At 36.3% G+C, this 22,109-nt stretch overlaps 1 protein-coding gene across 1 annotated transcript in view; it reads right to left on the reverse strand.

The window, feature by feature from the left end:
• The window catches only part of PLCZ1 (phospholipase C, zeta 1), a 107,305-nt gene that overhangs the window by 50,126 nt on the left and 35,070 nt on the right, over window positions 1–22,109 (reverse strand). Inside the window, exons 3-5 of the mRNA XM_006888485.1 lie at window positions 15,092–15,293; window positions 8,411–8,555; window positions 7,483–7,632 (exon numbers count right to left, since the gene is read on the reverse strand). Coding sequence (XP_006888547.1) covers window positions 7,483–7,632; window positions 8,411–8,555; window positions 15,092–15,293 — 497 coding nt within the window. The remainder of the gene's footprint in view (window positions 1–7,482; window positions 7,633–8,410; window positions 8,556–15,091; window positions 15,294–22,109) is intronic.

Raw genomic sequence — 22,109 nt, forward strand, 5'->3', positions numbered from 1 at the left:
GGCATCAATTCTCCTTCTATCCTTCTTAGTCATTGTCCAACTCTCTGATGCATAACAAGTGATAGCAAAGACCATGGCCTGTATCAGATGCACCTTAGTCTCCAGAGAGACACCATTGCTCTTCAATACTTTGGAGAGGTCCCTAACAATAGACTTTCCCATGACAATATGTCTTTTAGTTTCCTGGCTACTGATGCCAAGAGTGTTGACTGTGGAGCCAAGCAAACTAAAGCTGTGAACAATCTCAATCTCTTCATCATCCATCCTGATGCTGCCAATTGGTCCAGTGGCGAGAATCTTTGTCTTCTTGACATTCAGCCTCAAACCATATTGGAGGCTGCAATCCTTGACCCTTTGCAGCAAGCGTTTCAGGTTCTCCTCAGTTTCAACAAGCAGGGTTGTGCCATCTGCATAACGCGGATTGTTGATAGATCTTCCACCAATCTTGACCCCATATTTCTCCTCATAGAATCCAGCCTCCCAGATGATCTGTTCTGCATACAGTTTGAAAAGGTATGGAGACAGGACACATCCTTGGCATACGCCCTTCCCAATTTTGAACATGCAGTGTTTCCTTGCTCTGTTCTGACAACTTCCTCCTGGTCCAAGTATAAGTTTTTCATTAGAACGATCAAGTGGTCTGGGATTCTCATTCTTCTCAGAGTCAGCCACAGTTTGTTACAATCCACACAGTCAAACGCCTTTGCATAGTCAATTAAAAACAGATATACATTCCTCTGGTATTCCCTGCTTTCAGCTAAGATCCATCTAACATTAGCTACAATATACCTAGTAACCACGACCCCTTCTAAACCCAGCCTGGACTTCTGGCAGTTCTCTGCTGATGTGTAGTCATTTTTTAATAATCTTCAGTAGAATCTTGCTTGCATGTGAAATCACTGATATTGTTCTAGTTTCCACATTCTGTTGGGTCACCCTTCTTTGGGATGGGAACAAATATATATCTCTTCCAGTCAGTTGGCTAAATTGTTGTTCTCCAGATTTCTTGGCACAGTTTGGTGAGCACATCCAGGAAAACATCTGTTAGCTGAAATATGCTAGTTGGTATACCATCTATTCCTGGCCTCAAGGAAAAACTTGGCTTCACCCTCTCCAGTACAGACCTATTTATTTCTTTGGCAGTCCATGGTGTGCATGTTCAATACCCTTTTCCAGTACCACAACTTGAAGGCATCAATTCTTCTTCTGTCATCCTTAGTCATTGCCCAGTTCTCTCATGTAATTGCAAAGACCATGAACTGGATCAGGTACACCTTAGTCTATATACTGACATCTTTGCTATTCAGTACTCTGGAGAGTTCCCTGACAGCAGATTTTCCCAGTGCAATTAGTCTTGATTTCCTGACAGCTGGTACCAAGAGTGTTGATTGTGGATGTGAGCAAGCTGCAATTGTTAACAACCTCAATCTCTTCTCCTTTTATTATGGTGGTGCTAATTGGCCCAGTGGTGAGATTCTTTGTCTTCTAATGACGTTGATTTTCAATCCATATAATAATATTACTGCTTGTTATTCAAAACCATGAGACTGGCAAAATTTTCATCCAAATCCCTTGTTCTGAGCCCTGCTCACAGAATGGTTATCAGTTCGTAGACAAAAATATTCGCGATCTGAACCCATCAGTAGCTCCATAGGAGAAAGATGTAGCACCTGTAAATCTTTATAAAGATTTACAGCCTTAAAAATCATACAAGGTAATTCTGTTTAGTCTTGCAGAGTTGCTGTGAGCTCAAATTTACTCTATAGCAATGAGTTTGTCTGTTGTTTATTTTACCTGTTGCTCTAAACTGAAAACCCTCAAGTACCCTCTTTCACTTAGTTATGCATGCTATGTTAAAAAAATTCATTTATATAACAAATTTTCTAATAAATGGCTGCTCTGTTACAAGTGATGCTGAAATCTGGATAAAAATGTCTGCTGAAAAATTTCTTCAAGAAGTTTTCATTTCCCTTTCCCTATTGTGTCGCAAGTGACTCGACGGCACATAACAACAACAACAACAACATTGTGTCCAGGAGGGACCTGTCCTTTGAGAAAACCATCGTGTTCAGAAGGGTGGAGTGACAGCACAGGAAAGGAAGACCCTGGATGAGATGGATTGTGTGGTACCAGAAGCAAGGGGTTAGGAGTGTCGGAGTCAGTGACAATGGCTCAGGATGGGTCAGGGTTCAATGCTATTGTACATAAATTCTCTATGAGTCATGGGTAAGTTGACACATATATAACAACAACAACAACAACATTGTCTTTTTCAGATCTCATTCAAATTACTCTACCTTTTTGACCTTCTCTCATTTCCCATGACCTCTATGGTACTTTCCAGCACACTATTTTCTAAATTATACTATGAAACTACATGTACCAAAAGTATCACCTGAGGTGTTTGTTAAAGAGACATGTTCCTGAGATCAACTTCAAAATTGTAGAATCAAATATTTAACTGATACTAGACCACCCTAACAAATCTTCTAATGATACTTTTACACATTAACAAGTGAATATTTTGAGTTGTGATAAAAGTAACTAAAATAATGATCAACTAAACATATGAATGCCATCAACAGCATCAATAGCCCTGATGACATGTTTAGAGCAGCTTGTGAAATGTCAGTAGTTCAAATATACCAGCAGCTCTGAGAAGAAAGATAGGCATTTGCAAATGAAGAACTATCGTGGATTAAAGTTGACTTGACAGCAATGGATTTTCTTTTTGGTTTTGTGTTCATAATAGGTTAATATATAATAAGTTGGGTTTTTATGTGTACCATTGAGTCAGAACCCACTCATAACTGACTCTCTAGTAGTTTTCAGAGGCAGTTCGTCACATGGGAGGAGATTAATATCACATTTATTTTTATAATTCCCACTCATTTCAAGAGATGCTAACAGAAACCTAACATTACAAAATATTTATCATCTAATCTATTGATTGTTTGATAGTACTATTTAATAAAAACTTGAAATTTTTATTTATAGTCTGATAAAATTTAAAGTAAAGGGTAAAGGTAAACTGTATCAGAAGGAATTGGCTGACACAAAAGAATTTCATGAAATAACGTAAGAGCAAGAGCCTATGGTGATGAAGGAGGAAGTTCAAGTTGCTCTTGAAGAAATTGGCAAAAAACAAGGCTCCAGGAGTTGACATCATACCAATTGATTTATTTCAACAAACAGACACTGCCCTGGATGTGATCACTAAGTTGTGCCAAGTAATCTGGAGGACAGCCAGCTGGCCAACTGACTGGAAAAGATCAATATTTGTTCCCATTCCAAAGAAAGCTGACCAAATAGAGTACAGATATTCTGCTGAAAATTATCCAAAACTGGAGCAATATATCAACAGAGAATTGCCAGAAAGGCAGGCTGAATTTAGAAGAGGTCATGGTACTAGGGATACCATAGCTAATGTTAGATGGATCTTGGCAGAAAGCAGAGAATACCAGAAGAATGTCTATCTGTGCTTCATTGACTATGTAAAGGCTTTTGACTGTGTGGATAACAACAAGCTATGGCTGACTCTGAGAAGAATGGGAATCCAGAGCATTTGATTGTGCTAATGAGAAACCTATACTTGGATCAAGAGGCAGTCGTCAGAGTAGAGCAAGGAGACATCACATGGTTCAAAATCAAGAAAGGAGTCCATCAGAGATGTATTTTCTCTCGATACCTTTTCAATCTGTATGCAGAACAGATGATCAGGGACTCTGGGCTGTACGAAGAGGAATGTGGCATCAGGATTGGTGGAAGAGTCATCAACAACTTGCGTTATGCAGATGACACAACCCCGATTGCTGAAACTGAGGAGGACCTGAAGCGCTTGCTGCACAAGGTCAAGGACTGCAGCCTTCAATATAGATTGAAGCTAATCAAGAAAACAAAAATTCTCACCACTGGGCCAATTGGCAGCATCAGTATGGAGGGAGAAGAGATTGAGATAGTTAACAGTTTTAGTTTACTTGGTTCCATAGTCAACACTCTTGGTAACAGCAGTCGGGAAATCAAGAGACAAATTGCATTGGGAAAGTAAAAGAGTACTGAAGAGCAATGTCATCAGGATGGAGACTAATGTGCGCCTGATCCAGGCTATAGTCTTTGCAATTACATGCTATGCATCGGAGAGTTGGACAGTGAATAGGGATTATGGAAAGAGAATTGATGCCTTTGAGCTATGGTGCTTGAGAGGTGTTGAATATACCATGGACTGCTAAGAGAATAAGCAGGTTTGTCCTGGAGAGGATGAAGCCAGTTGTTCCTTGGAGTCAAGGATTCTGAAGCTTCGTCTGACATAATTTGGGCATGTTGCAAGGAAGGAGTGGTCCCTGGAGAGGGACATCATGTTTGGGAGAGTGGAAGGACGGTGCAGGAGAGGAGGACCTTTAATGAGATGGATCGATTCTGTGATTGGAGTGGTGGGAATGAGTGTGTTTGAGATGCCGAGGTTGGCACAGGATAGAATGACATTTAGGGCTCTTGTACATAGGTTCGCCGTAAGTCACAAGTGACTTGATGGTACATAACAACAACAAGGGTAAACAGACCATCTAAGAAATCAAATAACACTGGATCAGAAATGAATGAAATCCTAAAGAATGTGGTACTGTAGGAGAAAGTATTTTGAGGAACAGGAGATGTCTACAGTATTGAATGTTGCTGGAGGAAATGTCATTTGAAGATTTTAAATAGATTTATTTTATTTATCTATATGAAAGTCTTGAAGGATCATGATGAGAATAGTTTCTCTGGATAAGGTAGAGGATAAGTCTTGATGGGCAGGTTGGGAAGACACTGAGAAACAAAAGTTTGGGCTTTCAGATGGAAGAATAAGCAAATAGTTGGAGAGAGAAGTAAAAATCTGAGTAAGTGGATTAAATTTTAAAATAAAACGTTTGATCCTATTTTTGCATAAACCTTTCTTTACCTGTTTATAGTAGACAATATTATTCCTTTTGTGACTGACTTAGTTCACTCAGCATAATGTTCTCTAGATTTGCCATTGTTATGCAAGATCTCAGTAATTCGTCATTGTTTTTCAATGTTGCACAATCTTCTATTTATGTTTTTATATATAAGTAAATCTTCCTATATATATAGCATGTGATATTAATAATATTGTTCTATAATTTCCACTTTCAGTTAGATCACCCTTCTTTGGAAGAGGAACAAATACAGACTACTTCAAATCCTTTGGCCAGACAGCCATCTGCCAAATTACCTGGCATCCATCTTTGAGTGCATGCAAGGCTACATCTGTTAATTGAAACAAGTTAATTGGTATCCCATCAATTCCTGGAGCCTTATTTTTTTTTTTTGCCAATGCCTTCAATGCAGCTTTCACTTCCTCTTTCATTACTATTGGCTCCTGTTCATATGGTACCTCCTGAAATTTTTCAGTGTTAGTCAATTCTTACTGGTACAATGACTCTGTGTATTCCCTCCATCAATAGCCTGCATTATTCAGATGGCACAACCTTGCTTGCTGAAAGTGAAGAGGATTTGAAGCACTTTTTGCAGAAGGTCAAGGAATGCAGCCTTCATTATGGGTTGTGTCTCAATATCAAGAAAACAAAGATTCTTACCACTGGACCAATAGGCATTATCATGATGGATGGAGAGGAGATTGAAACTGTCAACAGCTTCATCTTTCTTGGTTCCACAATTAACAACCTAGGGACGAGCAGTCAGGAGGTAAGGAGACACATTGCCATGGGGAAATCTGCAGTTAGGGACCTTTCCAAAGTATTGAGGAGTAGTGATGTCAGTTTGAGGACTATGATGTGTCTGACTCATGCCATGGTCTTTCCTATTACTAGCTATGGACCCATGACCTGGAAAATGAATAAGGATAACAGAAAAAGAATTGATAGCTTTGAGCTGTGGGGTTGGAAAAGAGCACTAAACAACCCATGGACATCCAAGAAAATGAATAGATATGTCTTGGAGAGGGTGCGGCCAGAGCGTTCTTTGGGGGCAAGAATGATGAGGCATTGCCTAACGTACTTTGACATAATGCTAGGAGGTGCTATTCCTTGGAAAAGGACATGATGTTGGAAAGGGTGGAGGGTCAGCGAAGAAGAGAAATGCCCTCAATCAGGTGGATTGACACAGTGGCTGCTGCAATGGACTCTTGTGTGCAAACAGGACTGGTTTCAGAGCTTTTGTTCATAGGGTTGCTATGAGTTGTACTCGACTCGATGGCACCTAACAACAACAGCATTTCTATGTAAAATAGTTATTTATTTTCATAGAATCTTTAGTCATCTGATTTTGTAAATTAGTATGGATAGAGCAAGTTTCAGGGCTATTGTATATGGGGTCGCTATGAGTCTCAAGCAACTTGATGACACATCACAACAACAACATGGATGATTTATTGAAAAACCAATAAACTTTGCAAACTTTCACTCAAATCATCATTAAAAAAATAAAATAAGTCAAATACATGAGTATTTGAAGAAAGAAAAAGACTGGGAGATAGAGAAGTGGAAAAAAAATGGACATAATGAAGAAAGAGGATCTTCCACTCAGATGATGAAGTGGGTATGGACTCGAGTCTGCTTACAATATCAGTCTTTGACCTCTTCTATAACTTGGTGGCCTAGTGGTAAGAAGCTGCACTGGAATCCTAAAAGTACATAGTTCAAATCTACCATCGGTTCTATGGTAAAAGGCTGGGCAATTTCTTCTTATGTGATTTGCTGCCCCTGAAAATCTACCAGAGGGTCAGCTATGGGTTGGTTCTGACTCAACAGCACATAACAACAACATAGCTTTTTGTGTTTACTAAACAATAGGTAAAATTCTTGCGGGTAAGGAGTTGGGCTGCCAATCCAAAAGCACACAGTTCAAATTCACCAGCTGCTCCACCAGAGAAAGATGGGAAGTCTTTCATGTGATGTACAGCCTCTGAAAATTCACTTGGTGGTCAGCTTTTAGATGGTTTGACTCAAAGGTACATAACAATAACAATATTAACTGGCTTAGGATTTTATAACCATAAAGTATGATGTCAGTTAAAAATGTAGGTATTTGTATATATTTCTAGATAGTCTTTTTACCAAATAAAAATAAAATCCTATTGCTGTAGATTATTTTGACTCAAGGCAATACCATATGTATCAGAGTAGAAAGTGCTCTATTGAGCTTTCAATGGTTAATTTTTCAGAAATAGGTCATCAGGCCTTTCTTCCCTTTCTTACCCAGGTTCCTCTGGGAAAACCCAAGCTTCTGCCCTCTATCAGTTAAAGTTACATTCATTAACCATCTACACTATCCAAAGACATCCTTTACCACATAGTCCTCTAAATACTCATTGAAACATTTCCCAGGCAACATATTGCAACATAGATCTTTATCATCTGACCTAACCATGTTTATTCATTTCCAACACTTTTCATGAGCCAATGTAATAGTGATAGTCTTCTTTTTTTTTTCTTAAGTGAAGCTTCTCAGGCAAAATGTTACCTCTGGTGATGGTAGCATGTCTGAATAATTTTCAAGGATATCAGAGAGCAGTGCATCTCCCAAAATTTTCTGCATGTTATGTGCCATCACTTCTTGCTGGGAAGGAGAGCAGTGATTTTCTAAAGAGAGCACCACTGGGTACTCAGAACTCTGGAAAAGTAACCATTACCAAAGTTAATGATCAGAACATCTAAGGAATTTCATTTCAGCCAGTAGAAGCACTACTATATTTTAAAACTGATTTCTAATGGTCGTACATTTGTAGAAGGAATAAGTACTCTTTAAACAGCAAATGCTTTTGAATTTAACAGTGCAAAGAACACTAAATTAGTATTTAAAAGTAAATTTTGGCCACTTGTGTTTGAAGTATAGACAAGAACTGAGGCAAGCAACAGTGGCTAGTATTAGATAAATTATGACATATCCATATAAAGCAATAACAGATCGATTTTAAAAGATAAAAATATAAATACTATTACAGAATGTTGTCTCTGTTAAAGGCTTAAGAAGAAAAGCAAGTTGTTGAGTAAGATTCTAAATTCTACTTTTAAGTACACATCTATGTTCATTTATTGTTAACATATTTTTGCCTTAAAAGTGAAATGTTGAATATTAATAAAATATTTACTGTTATCAAGGCTAGTATTTCCCAGATTATTTTTTTCAAATCATAACTCATAATAAACACATGCGCACACACAGGCTTACACACTCACAAATATCAAAAAGTTCCATGAAATGGTATGCATCCTTACTACATAAAATTAGATTCTTTAACTGTCCTCTGCATTGATTTTACCACCTAAAAATGGGTCATTATCCAAAATGTAAAACAAGACTGATCTGTACTAAGGATAGACATCATGGAATTTTAAAGGAACTATGATTCTATTTATGTAACTACAGTCTAACAGAACTATATACGTACAACAAATGCATATTTGTGTATCACTTGGATGACAGTCTTAAACAAAATCTTGCTGGTCAGTGTGTAACCATGGTAGACAATAGGCTCATTTTGTGCTCCATCCCAACAGTCAATTTCCAGACAACGGCATCCTTTCACAAGGGCACTAGGAATATTCAACCAAGATAAAACGTCACTCACAGATCCTCAAAAAAAAGTATATAATAGTATCGAAATATTTCAGACTATTTGTGATTTTGTAATAATGTATAAATGAATACATGATAAGGAAAAGCCTGTAAATTTCACCTAGACAATCACAGTATTAAAAAGTAAGGAAGGAGGAAGGGGGAAAAGAGGAGGAAAGAAAGGAAGAAAATCATCCGTAAAACCCAAAACTGTGCCTACTCCTTTCTAGTCACATGTTCTGTTCTTTATTACCCTCTGACTTAGTTCACAAGTAATCAAAGAAAAATGCCTGCTTCCACAAAGAGTGAAAAATACCCTGACTCCCCATTCAAATTACATTATTGTTTACTGTAAAGTGTAATACCACTAAAATGGAATAACATTCAAAGCCTTTAGAACAATAAAACAATAAAGTTTTATCTTAATCTTTTCTCATATTAGTTTTTTGAGGGTAAAGTATATATTGGGAAAGGAAAAAATAAATAAGGAAAATCATGCCAATACACCCTTCTTGGAAAAAATGTCAGAGTGGGTGAAAGTTAAACAGAAGGTCTAATAGCCCAGAAAACAAAGTTGGTTGTAAAAACAATAACAGGAACCATTTCGTAGAAAGATAACTCTTATTCTAAGTAAAAACTAAGATCTCATTTTAATCTAAGTATAGTTGATCGCCTCTTTAGAGTATGTAAGATTAAAATGTAAGTTTAAAGACTGAAGTGCACTTGATCCTAGTCATAGTCGTCTCAATTCCTTCCTATGCATCATCAAATTGTATGATGACTAAGGATGACAGAAGAATCATAGCCTTTGGGTTGCGGTCTTAGAGAATGTTACTAAATATCCCATGGACTTCTAAGAAAATAAACATGTCTGTTTTGGATAAAGTTGAAGCCATGATGCTCCTCAGAGGGGAGGATGGTGAAACTCCCATCTCACACCTTGGACATATTGTTAGGAAATGTCATTTCCTGGAAAAGGACATCATGCTTGGAAAGATGGAAAGTCAGAGTAAGAGAGGAAAGCCCATATCAACGTGGATTGACAAAGGGGCTTGAGTATGTTGGAGATGATGAAGATGGCACAGGATAGGGTAAGACTCAGATTCACTGGTAATAGTATCACTATGACCCACTAAAATGAGTAGTCTTCTCTCATGCAATTAATTGCCTTTGAAAACCCATTTGAGGGTCAACTCTGAGTTGGTTATATTTCAACAGTACTCAACAGCAATAACATGAGCTGGAGTGAACTTGATATCATACGATCAACAAAAGTTGATCTCTACCTGCTCATGTATGTCTATTTGACTTACCATGTTAACTGGAAAAAAAATTTAACTACCTCAGCCTGCAGTTAGTTTGCAGTTTTCTCAAAACTTAAAGAAAGATATATGCTACTTTAATAATGTCTCAAATTAGATTTGGTTTTGCCTCCATCTCAGCTTCTTGACCTTGGAAGTCTAAGAGACTCACCTGGTTGTAATATTGTTGAGGTCACACACCATTATTTCATACTAAATAGAGGAAAGCTCCCATTTGGTTAAGACACCTCCCACTTCTCAAAAACTCTTTATTTGATCACTGTACCTCTTACAGGAAGTTCTCATTGTATAGTCTGTAGAGAGATGTCCTGCTAACCCAAAGGCCAAATTGGTCTGCAGGTTCATATCCAGTAGCCACTCCTCGGGGGGAAAAAAATAGACAATCTCCTTCCATGCAATTAACAGTATTGGAAACCCAATAAAAAATCAGCTTTCACTCAATGGCAATGAGAGAGAGAAAGAAAGTTAATCTTATAACTAATCTTTCTGTCTTGGCTTTGCTTGATAGAAAGATTACAGGCAAATTTCTGACTCTGTTCTAGAAATTGTCCAGGACATTGCTGAGTAAAATTTTTTTTTGATAACTTTATGACTATTGTCTTCCTTAAATCCTTCCTACAAACTAGAAAAATATAAGTACTATTATTTTTATCGCTAGTTTCTTTAAATTCTATTTATATGTTTTTTCAGGCTTAAAGTTGAATTTTAACTAAAATAATAGCAACCTTAAGGGAATTTTCATGGATTAAGATATGTAATTTTATGTACAGGGAAGCTAATATTAATTTTCTCTTTTAAATAGTAAGATAAGTAAGATACACAGAGATTTTAGTTGTCACATAAAAAGTGAAGGAAAAGGAAGAAGATGAAGATTAAGTAACAGGAACTTAAGCGTTATATTACACTACCTCTCTCTACTTTCTAAACAACATGCCTCCAGAAACTCTATAAACTTTGATAAGTGGTGATAGTTCTAGAAAGGCTTCAGGCCTTTTGTTCATAGGGTCGCTATGAGTTGTGCTTAACTTGATGGCAATCAACAACACCTCTTTTGAGCAGAGAAATTTTGAAATCAATGTTTTAAGATTCTTTCTTCCTAAAATGAGTAAATGAAACAGAAGTACTATTAAACAGAAGTACTATTAAAGTGAAATTTACAGCTGAGTGGAACATTTTGTTAAAATTTAGAATTAACTTTATTATAGCTTTGCAATCTGCTAGTTACATGTGTTAATGGGGAAGAATCTTTATTCTGTCCCTTTGAGTAAAATTCTTGTCTGTCAGATATTGTTCTAAAGCTGAGCATCCATATTAAGACAGACTATGAAGAAAGATTGGCCGTCCACTTCTGAAATAACAGGCCTTTGGAAATCCTATGTACACATAGAGTAGACTAGCAGATATGCATCTGAGGCTGAGCCCTCTAATCTGGGGACACAAATAAGGAAGAAAGAACCACGGATGAGATGGATTAACACAGTAACTGGACTAATGAGGGTAGGTTTGCAAGAGATAGTGAGACTGGCTCAGAATAGGGCAGGGTTTAGAGCTATTGTACATAGGAGTCGTCATGAGTCACAGGTGACTTGACGACACATAACAACAACAACAAATGTAAATTTATGCTTTCTTTATTTGTTGTTGTTGTTAAGTGCTGTGGAGTTGTAGATGACTCATAGCAACCCTATGAATTAAAGACCTGAACACTTGTATAACTTTCATCCTTTCTCCAAGTTCATAGAGTTTACAGAGGCAAGCTATTTTGGAAGTGCATGCCATTCCTGCAATGTACTTACTTAAAATTTAAACTGGAGAAGAAGCAAGTTATTTGTATGTTTATTATTATCAGGAAATTATAAAATACCTTTTCCATACAGAGAGTTTTTGTAAGCAGTATGTTCAATCATATAATTTTAAATATCACATATAAACTGATGACTTCTATTTTTCCCCATTTCACATTTCACTACATTGGTTAAGCATTATTAATACACTTTAGATGATTCTGTTTATCATTCATCTATTCTACTGGCTACCAACTCTATGTGTTACTATTATTTAGAATTAATCTGAGGCAGAATCAACTCAAAGCTGACCATCCAGCAGCTTTGCAGACACAGTACACAGCGTAGAAGGAGATTGCCCATCTTTTCCAACAGAGCAACTGATAGATCTGAACCATGAAACTTTTAAGTTTACAGCACAATATCTCATCTACTGTGTCACCAGTTTCCTAACAATTCTATATAGCCAAGAAATATTGCTCCATGAGGTTTCACAGGCAGAACTATTTACCAGAGCAGATCTCCTGGACTTTTCTTCTGTGGAGCCATTGGTGTGTTTGAACCTCTGAATTTTTGGTTAATCACTGGGAATTTTACCCATCATGCACCAGGGCTTCTTATACACTAGATAATTGGGCCAAAAAGTTTGTTTCCTTCATACTCTTCACATGAACTTAGTCTTGTTTGTTCCACCTCTTCAATTTATCCCAAATTCAACCATTTATCATCTTATATATGCCTTATGCGTTAATTTGCTACAGTTACCTGGGCTACAAATCCACTTTCACCTCTACTCTTGCCCTGTCAGTCTTTCCTCCACTGTAAAAAAGTCAATCAGATTACAGCACTATCCTAATTAGATCCTCAAGCCTTTCTATAAAGGTGCCCTTATGTAAATATGAACTGCCAAATAAATTCTTATAATCGAATTCTGTTCAATGCCTCAAATTCTCTTTGTCTCCATTTACTTGTTTCTACCCAGTAACAGTAAATTTAAAAGTAAATCTTTCACTTAATCATGGCAAATATTTGTGTGTTTTTTTCCTGTTTTGATATCTCTTTCCACCAGATCTTTCCAAGCTTCCTTCCTTACCCTTGCTCAGTTTAGAACTATGTAACCTCTCAATAGAGATTTTTCCTGATCCATTTTACATTCTCACTGATAGTCATATTCTACAATTGCCTAGTTTATTTTTGCCATATGAGTTATCCCTAAATAGATTTGTTTCTATATCTACTTATTTGCCTATTTACAATAACTTTTATTACTAAGTACTAGTCTGTTATAAGGAAGGCCAACAATTTGAACTCACTAGTCACTCTGTGAGAGAATATAGAGGAAACAGGCTTCTGTGAAGAAAATAAGATTGGAACCCTTAAAGGACACTTTTACTCTTTCCTACAGTGTTGCAAGGACTTAAAATCTATTTGAAAACAATGGGTTTGGTTTGTAAATGAGTGTACCGGCTTTGTTAATGTTCACTACTGCATGTTGGACAGAGACTAAACTGAAGCTAACTACTAACTGTGTGATCCAACTTATAAAACTAGCTATGTAGGCATGGGTTCTTTTACTATATATAAATGACTTTTAACATATAACTAAACCCAATGTAGCAGGGAGATCTGACAGCTTAGTAATAAGGCATTGTGCTATCAACTCAAAGATATGTGGGAGAAATATAAGCAATCTCTCATATAATTTACTGCTTCTGAAAACATGCTGGAGTGTCAGCTGTGAGCCACTTCTGACTCCACAGTACTTAACAACAACAAGAATCCCACTTCCAGAATTCTACTTATAGCAACCTTCCTTTGGGCTTCTGAGGCTTTCAATCTAGGGTAAAATATTGCATGTCTTTCTTCTGCAGAGAGATTAGGAGATTCAATCTATCAACCTTTCAGTTATCAGCCTGATAGATTACACGCTGCAGCACCAGGGATTCTTTTTTTATATATAAATTTATATATAACTAATTATTTTCAAATACCAAATTATGCAGTGCATTTTATATATTCTTTGACTTTACTGATAGCATTGTGCCCAAGTGTCTGGGTATTAATTTTAACTGTATTTGTTGAAATCTAAGATATTTTGACTTGGTAAATAAGATAATTCTTGTTATATGTTTTTCTAAAAGATATATCAAAATTACTAATTCTGGAAACTTCAAAAGAGCAATAGTAAGAGAAAGAAGGTAAAAAGAAGCAAACATGCATAATACTAAGACAGAAATTACACTATCACTTATTTAACGAGAGGTCAGGTGGTGCAGTGGATTAAATCCTGGTTTACTGGACAACAAAACTGATGGTTGGAAGCACTAACTGCTGCATCTCTAAAATACATTCAAATAATAAAACACTCTATATAGGCAACTCGCATGACCTACTCTTATTATGCATTTTTGCCTGGTAAAGTATAGAGTATCAGGAAATTCAAGTGCTTTAAATGTAGACACTAAGAAGTACACAAAAATAAAAGGCAAAGATGGTAAATACAATATATATATGTACATATCTGCAAGAACAATCAAAAATCTCATTGTCATTGAGTAGCTGACCTTCCAGCAGATTTTCATAGAGATTGTAAATTGCCGAGAAGGAAATGTGGCCCATTTTTCATATTTGCACACACATATGTATACAGACATATAAATAGATCACACAGGGAACATGGGTTAGAAAACTTCTTAGCTATAGCCAGATACCTCTCCATACTAAGTTACATATTAACAAGCTTCAGGGCTGGGGATAATCATCTCAGGGAATAGCTAGGTTAATTGGCATATCATAATCCATAAAGACCAGATTTCCTAATCTGGTGTTGTCATGTATCAAATCAAAACTGAACCATAGCTGACTAAACTTACAAGTTAACTTGGCTGGACCATGGTTCTCAGAGGTTTGTCAGTTGTATAATGATGGAGCAGATTTTCAGAGGCAGTTAATCACACAGAAGGAGAGTGTCCATCCTTCTCCTCTGAAGAAGCTGGTGGTGGATTTGAACCACCTGCCTTTGCTATTACCTTTACACATGCTTTAAACTTGGAACTGAATCCACTCCTGAAGGTCATTTTACACTTAATCTCTATAAAGGTCTATAGAGTTAACAGTAGCACCCATAAAGAATGTATTTCTCAGAACACACAATTATATGAGACCAAAAAGGTAGCATTTGTCCCGAACAAAAAAAGTCAAGAAAATTGAGCAAATAAAAACAGGAAGTACATAGTAGAAAATGAGAGAATGTAGTCACAATGAGGGAATTTAAATTATTGTCACACACACTGAGAGACAAAATAATTACTGAATGAGAAACTAATTTGATTTGTAAACTTTCACCTAAAACATAATGAAATATCTCCAAACCCCAAATTTTAACACATATAAAAATTAAGCAAATACCTTATATATCCCCAAAGGTCACTTCTTCCCACTAGCTGATCAGATATCAAGTATGTATTATGTGAACTTGAAATAAAATAATCACATAAAGGATGATTCATGTCCTGATAAACATGTTTACACTCATTTTTAAACACTAAACATTCGGATGAATCCATGTATCTTGTAAAACCTTCAACTGACATCTGGTGATGTTTCTTAACTATAAAAAAAGATGTAAAAATACCATTAGTAATATAAATAACATAACTTATAAATTTATTCATTACCAGAATATACTGAATTCTTGAAAATTAGTAATAATATTGCCTTTGAACTGTGATGCTGGAGAAGAGTACTGAATATACCATGGACTGCTAGGAGAACAAACAGGATCATTCTAGAGAGGGTGAGACCAGGCTACTCCTTGAAGGCAAAGATTCTGAAGCTTTGTCTGAATACTCTGGGCATGCTGCAAGAAGGGACCAGTGCTTGGAGAGGGAATTAAGCTCGGGAAGTTGGAGGGACAGCACAGGAGAGGAAGATCATCAATGAGATTCATTTATTCAATGACTGGAGTAATGGGGTCAGGTGTGTCAGAGACAATAAGATAGGCACAGGATAGAGCAGGTTTCAGGACTGTTGTACATAGGGTCACTATGAGTTGCAAGTGACTCAATTGCACATAAGAACAAAAACAACAACAACAACAATTTTTAATTAGAAATAATTTTTATGGTATTTTTTCATATTAACACTGAAGTAAAAAAATATGTCCTTTTATTATCTCTGGCTTTTCATGGCTTTCAAAAAAGTATATGTATCACACATTGACAAATTCTACATTTAAACACCCGGGCAATCAGCAACCAAAATAAAGAACATTATTACAGCTCCCCAGAAACTTGTGTCTTGCTAACTTTCCTGACATTATGCCCCTTATGTGTGTATCCACATCTTTAGCTTCTTCTTGTACTTTACATAAATGGACCAATACAATATATACTCTTTGAACCTGATTTTATTTTGCTCAACATCACTTATCTAAGATTTATTCCTATTATTGCATAGTATTTCATCATGTGGACTACTACACCATTTGTTTATTTATTCTATCCTTAGTGATTATTTAGATCATTTACAACTTGAAACTATTGTAAATACATTTTCAGTACATATCTTTTGGTGTAAATACGTAGACATTTCTTTTGAGTGTAAGACTAGAAATAGAACTTGTTCAGCTACTTGTGAATTATATTTGAGTTTTGTTGTTTTTTTTTTACTCAGTGAGATATATATACCATGGGCCAACAGGAGAACAAATAGGTCCGTCTCAGAGAGGATGAGATCAAGTTTCTGCTTGGAAGCAAGGATTTTGAAGCTCTGCCTTACGTACTTTGGACTCATGGACAGGAGGGTCCAGTCCTTGGGAAAGGGTATCATGTTTGGAAACATGGAGGGACAGTGCAGGAAAGGAAGACCCCAGGTGAGGTGGATTGACACAGTAACTGAGGTAAAGTTGTGTCAAAGTCATGAATATGGCTCAGGATAGAGCAGGGTTCAGAGCTATTATACATGCAGTGACTATGAGTCTCAGTATATTTCAATGGCACATAACAACAATACATACCAAAGTTAAAAGTTTGAACTAAAAATTTCATCTAGAATTAGCCTAGATTCAAATTCGTTTATGCCTTCTGTCACTTACTGGCTCATGAATTATCCAACAGTTAACACCTAGGACAATATTAAAAATCTCCAATTTGTCTATTTGCACATTAATAAGACATCTAAGAAGGAATGAACACTGAGATGAGAAGCAAGTCTTAAATCTGGCTGTTGTGACTAAACTTACAAGTTAACTTAGCTGGACCATGATTCTCAGAGGTTTGTCAGTTGTATAATGATGGGGCCATTCTCCATTTTTTATTTGATTTGGTCATCTTCATTTTTTTAATAATGGTGATCTTTCTTTTTAATAACCATAATGAAATGGTCTTTGAAGCATAATTGTGTCACTGAGGATTGCTGTACTTTTACCTAATCTTGTGCATATTAGCAAGTGTGTTCTCTATTGGAGATAATCATAGCACCTACCCCCGTGTTGTGAGATTAAATCAGACTGTCCATGAAAATACTCTATAAGTATTAGTTGCTGTTAATAATGATGCTGATGAAAATTCAGTTAGTACAAATAAGCTAATATTCACTTTAAGTTAAAGAGTGATTCTTGGCGAGGAAGCAGAGAATCATACAAAGATAGATATGAAACAATGATGACATTACTTAGAAAAGCAACATAGATGGAAGAAGGAAAAATTAAAGCTAAAAATACAAAACAATAATATGCAGCTATTAAAAATGTTGTATCTCATGTAAGTAAATGCTTATAGTGTCATAAAAATGAAAAAGCCTGCATTCAAAATACTGTTACAATTTTATTTTCAAGAAATAAAAATGAAAATATGTGAAATGTTTATAGGCATGCAAATGTTTTATTTCAAAATCATTCATTATAACTTATAAGAGTAATGATTAGCATGAATTTATTATTTGTCCCTGTGCAACTAGAGTGGTTGACTTATAACTCCTACTCTATTGAGCAATTAAGTAAATACTTTTAGTAATGAAATAGAAAAACAAACTTTTTTGTACTTTTAGAAACTAACGGATTGAGAAAAGGAGTCATTTTGTGAGAAAATGGATTTTTTTAGTAGTAAAGATAACTATCAATTTTACCTTTTTATAAAATTTTTTAATTGTGATTTTAACAAAAGTTTACAAAAGAGTTAGATTTTCATTCATTCACTGTTGTACATTTTACCTCCTCCCTCCCTTCCCCCTCTCCCAGTTCACTTAAAAAAAAATATTGACTCATTGTTGCACAGTTACCTCCCTCACCTCTCCCCATTCTCCATTCTCTTTGCAATGTATTTCTTATTCTGGGCTGTTGTAATATATATAATGTCTCATCATATACTCCTTTTAAATAGTTATTTCTTTCATTTGTTCCAATGCAATGTTCATTATCTATTCACTCTTATCCTATTCTCCTCCCAACCTGCTTTATAATAGTGGTGCTTTGCAGTACTTGTCCTTTTGTGACTGAAATATTTCACTCAGCATAATGTCCTCCAAGGTCACCCATGTTGTGTAAGGTCTTGCAAGTTCATTGTTTTTCAGTGCTATGCTATTCAGTTGCATGAATATATCATAGTTTTTCTATCCATTTGTCTGTTGATGAGCATTTGGGTTGCATCCATCTCTTTTTTATTTTAAATAACACAGCAATAAACATGGTTGTGCATATATCTTGATGGTAGTTCTGATTTCTTTTGGGTATATTCCTAGTAATGGCATTTTTGGGTTAAGAAAGCACCAAATTGCCTTCCACAGTTATTGCACTATTTTCCATTCCCACCAGCAGTGAAAATGGGTTCCAGTCCCCCCACAACTTTGCCAGCATTTATTGTTTGCTGCTCTGTTGAATTTTTTTATTTTTGCTGGGTGAGATGTTATCTCATAGTCATTTTTATCTGCATCTCTCAGATAGCTAGGAATTTTGAACATTTCTAAATGTGTTTGTTTGCCCTCTGAATGTCTTCTTTGGTGAAGTATCTACTCATATCCTGTACCCATTTTGCCACTGGGTTGTTTACCTTTTTCTTGTCGAGGTGTGATATTGTATTTTTTTAAGACTTGATTTTCCTACATGTTAGAAATATCAATACGGGATGAGATTGAGGAACTTGCCAGCATATAAAATCATAATTCAACTCTATCTTCATAAGACTCTAAGATTATTAATAATTATGTGGGTAACTGTAAAGTACCAATTGTGTCTGAGAGTATATGAAGCTGGTAAAGGCTCAAAACGTGCAACACTATAATATTATAGTTAAAAAAGCAAGATAACTAAAATATCACTGCCATAATTTCACTATTCCTGTGTGCCATTTCATTTGCCATCTGCAGGTAACAGTGTCAACGTATTTCTTTTTATATCCATTTGATCGCTGTTACTTAAAGTGCTTGTCTAGAAACTGTTTTGTTTGTTTCCTAGTCTGTAGTGATATAACGAGCTGAGGCAGAACATAAATCAAATCACTATTTCCTTAGAGAAAGTTTTGCTCTGGTAGTTAAAAAGAAAAAAAGAAACAAGAAGAAGGGGAAAAAAGGAAGTGGGCTCAACCTGCCTTCTGTGCTTGGGGACATAGGTTTTGGTCTTGCTGCAAACCTGGCCAAGTGTAAGGGCTCAGACCAAACTGAGCAGCATTCAATCTACCACCCTATTGCTTTCAGCCTCCAATAGTTTAACTAACACTCATCCATATCATTGATTTAAGTCAAATCTTAGTTACATCAACAATATGTGGTGATTTGGTACCGGTCTATCTCTCCAAATGCAAAAGTTCCTAGTTCTAACCACACTATCCTTTTTATGTTCCTTGAATTCTCTCAGTGTCATCACTTCTCTTCCTTGTGCATGTCTCTCATTTAGTTATATTTGAGTCATTTAGACCTCAACGCAAATGTTACACCTACAGATACTCTCATGTGCTAAAGCTCTCAGGTGGGTTATTGTCTATCATTTTTTCATCTTTATTCTGGTTGGTTTTTTTTTTTAATAACATTAACCATTATCTGAAATTATTCTTTCATTCTGTTTTGTTCTGTATTGCCAATCTTCCTCTAAATCTGATCAAGAACACAGGTCATTCTTGTCTTGACTATAAACCTAGTTATTATTGCTTTACAATTTTATTTGAAATAAGCAAACTTGGAATGTTCCTATTAAAGGAAAGATGAGGGAAAGTAAATAATGGACAAAATATCATTAGCTTAAATGATTCTCTAAACTTAAAGCATTTTCATTCCCATCGAGTCAGAACTACCTCAGGGCTGACCCTCCAAAGCATTTCTGCTGAGACTGCAATCTTGCTCTGTGGAGCTCTGATGGACCTGAATCCCGAGAGAGCCACCACCTTTGGGTTAAGTATTATACCACTAGAGCTCTCTAAATACAGCAAAAGTATTTTAAAAAAGTAAGGCTCTATGGTGGACTAGTAGCAAGAAGCTGCGCTGCAAAGCGAAGGCACACAGTTGGAGGCTGCCAGTTGTACTGTGGGAGAAGGATGAGTGATCTCCTCTCGCGCGTGATTAACTGCCTCTGAAAACCCGCGGAAGGGTTAGCTAATGGGTTGGTTTCAACTCTATGGTACACAACAACAATTCAAGAATTTAAAAAGTAAAAATTTTGTGTTGTTTATGAAATGTGGCAGACAATTATGCCTATAAACTGAAGATAAATTAGTGATTTCTAAAAATATTTTTAATAGTTTTAATTCAGAACGTTGTATTTACTTACATATTTTAAATAAAATAATGTATAAAAATGGAAGACTGTGTTTAGCCTCGCATCAATCCTTTCCATGATATCAAGACATTTGCTTCTATTAAGAATGTGTAAATGAAGAACAGATTGTGAGGCTAGTGCGGAATTGGACAAGACTTCTTTCTGCTGTACAAGGAGTCACTAGGAGGAGGCTTGACAGCAGCTAACAACAAACCATGAGGAAATACATTTAAAGCCATTGCTTCTGCTATTTCTGTTGCAGCCTCACTTAGGAATGTTGTTTCCCTCCTCATGGCTTAAGAGCTATTCATTCTCACTGTGAGAAACACAGGAGACGCCCCTGACAGCCAAGAGTTAACCTGGCTCGCATGTAGTTCTTGGTGTTCTCTCACTGAATACCAACCTCAGATAAGGCAGTATTCTGACTGTGATGGAGTTTGTTTTTCGGGTGTTTTGTTTTGTTTAAGTCCACTCTATAATTCAAATTACTAAGGTGCAATGATGTCAGTTTTGAGACTAAGGTGTGCCTTAATCAGGCCATGGTCTTTTCAATCATTTTCTATGCATCTGAGAGCTAGACAACGATGACTAAGGATGACAGAAGAATTGATGTATTTGAGCTGTGGTATTGGAGGAGATTACAGAATTGTCCATGGACCACTGAAGAACAAACACATTTGGAAAAAATACATCAAAGGCACTCCTTAGAGGAAAAATGGTGAGATGTTATCTCACATACGTGATGCTTGACATCTTGCAAGGAGAAGCTATTCTTCAGAAAGGGCAACAAGCTTGGAAAATTCAAGGGTCAGTGAAAGACACGAAGACCCTCAACAATATGAATTGACATACTTAGTGTAGTAATAGGCTCAAGGACATCAGAGATTATGAAGATGGTACAGAATAGGATGGGGTTCAGATCTATTGTTCATATGGTCACTGTAAGTCACACTTGGCTCCACAGCACTCAAAAACAACATCAATAACAACAATAATCATGTCTCAAATGTTTTGCCATCAAGTGGATTCTGATGCACGGTATCTACCTTTGAGTTGATGGTATTGTCCACAGGGTGTTTCACTGCTAAGCCAAAGTTGGGCAATCTTTTCCAGTGAAATTCCCAACCTCCAAAAACTTGTTGGAGGGTCAGCTATTCATCAGTTATGGCTAGGTGACAATGAATTGGATGAGGATTATTTAGTAATGTGCACTGTTACATCTTTTTCCTGCAGAATGGCTGGTGAGTTTAAACCTCCAACATTTTGTTAACAGCTGAGCACTTAATCACTGTATTACCAGGGCTCCATATAATCAAATTTGAACACATACAAAGCAAGAATCCTGAATAAAATTTTTTTTAAAAAGTGTAAATGAGTTTTCATCTTGCTTTCAAGTCTGAGCTCATTTCTGAACACTTGGTTGATTTATTCAGTAATTTAACTCATTAGCATTGAGTCAAAACTTATTCATACTTGACCCTTCAGCAGGTTTCTAAGGCTATAAATTCAATGAGAGGAAATTTCCCATCTTCCTCCCTAAGAACCATTCTTGTTATTATGTGCCATCAAGTCAACTGTGACTCATAATTACCCCATGTACAATAGCTCTGAACACTGCCCTATCCTGAGCCAGTCCCACTATCTCTGACACACCTATACCTTTACCCCAGTTACTGTGTCAAA

The sequence above is a fragment of the Elephantulus edwardii genome, unplaced genomic scaffold (genome assembly GCF_000299155.1).
Source record: "Elephantulus edwardii isolate Elephantulus edwardi_28Jun2011 unplaced genomic scaffold, EleEdw1.0 scaffold00067, whole genome shotgun sequence".
Taxonomy (NCBI): Eukaryota; Metazoa; Chordata; class Mammalia; order Macroscelidea; family Macroscelididae; genus Elephantulus; species Elephantulus edwardii.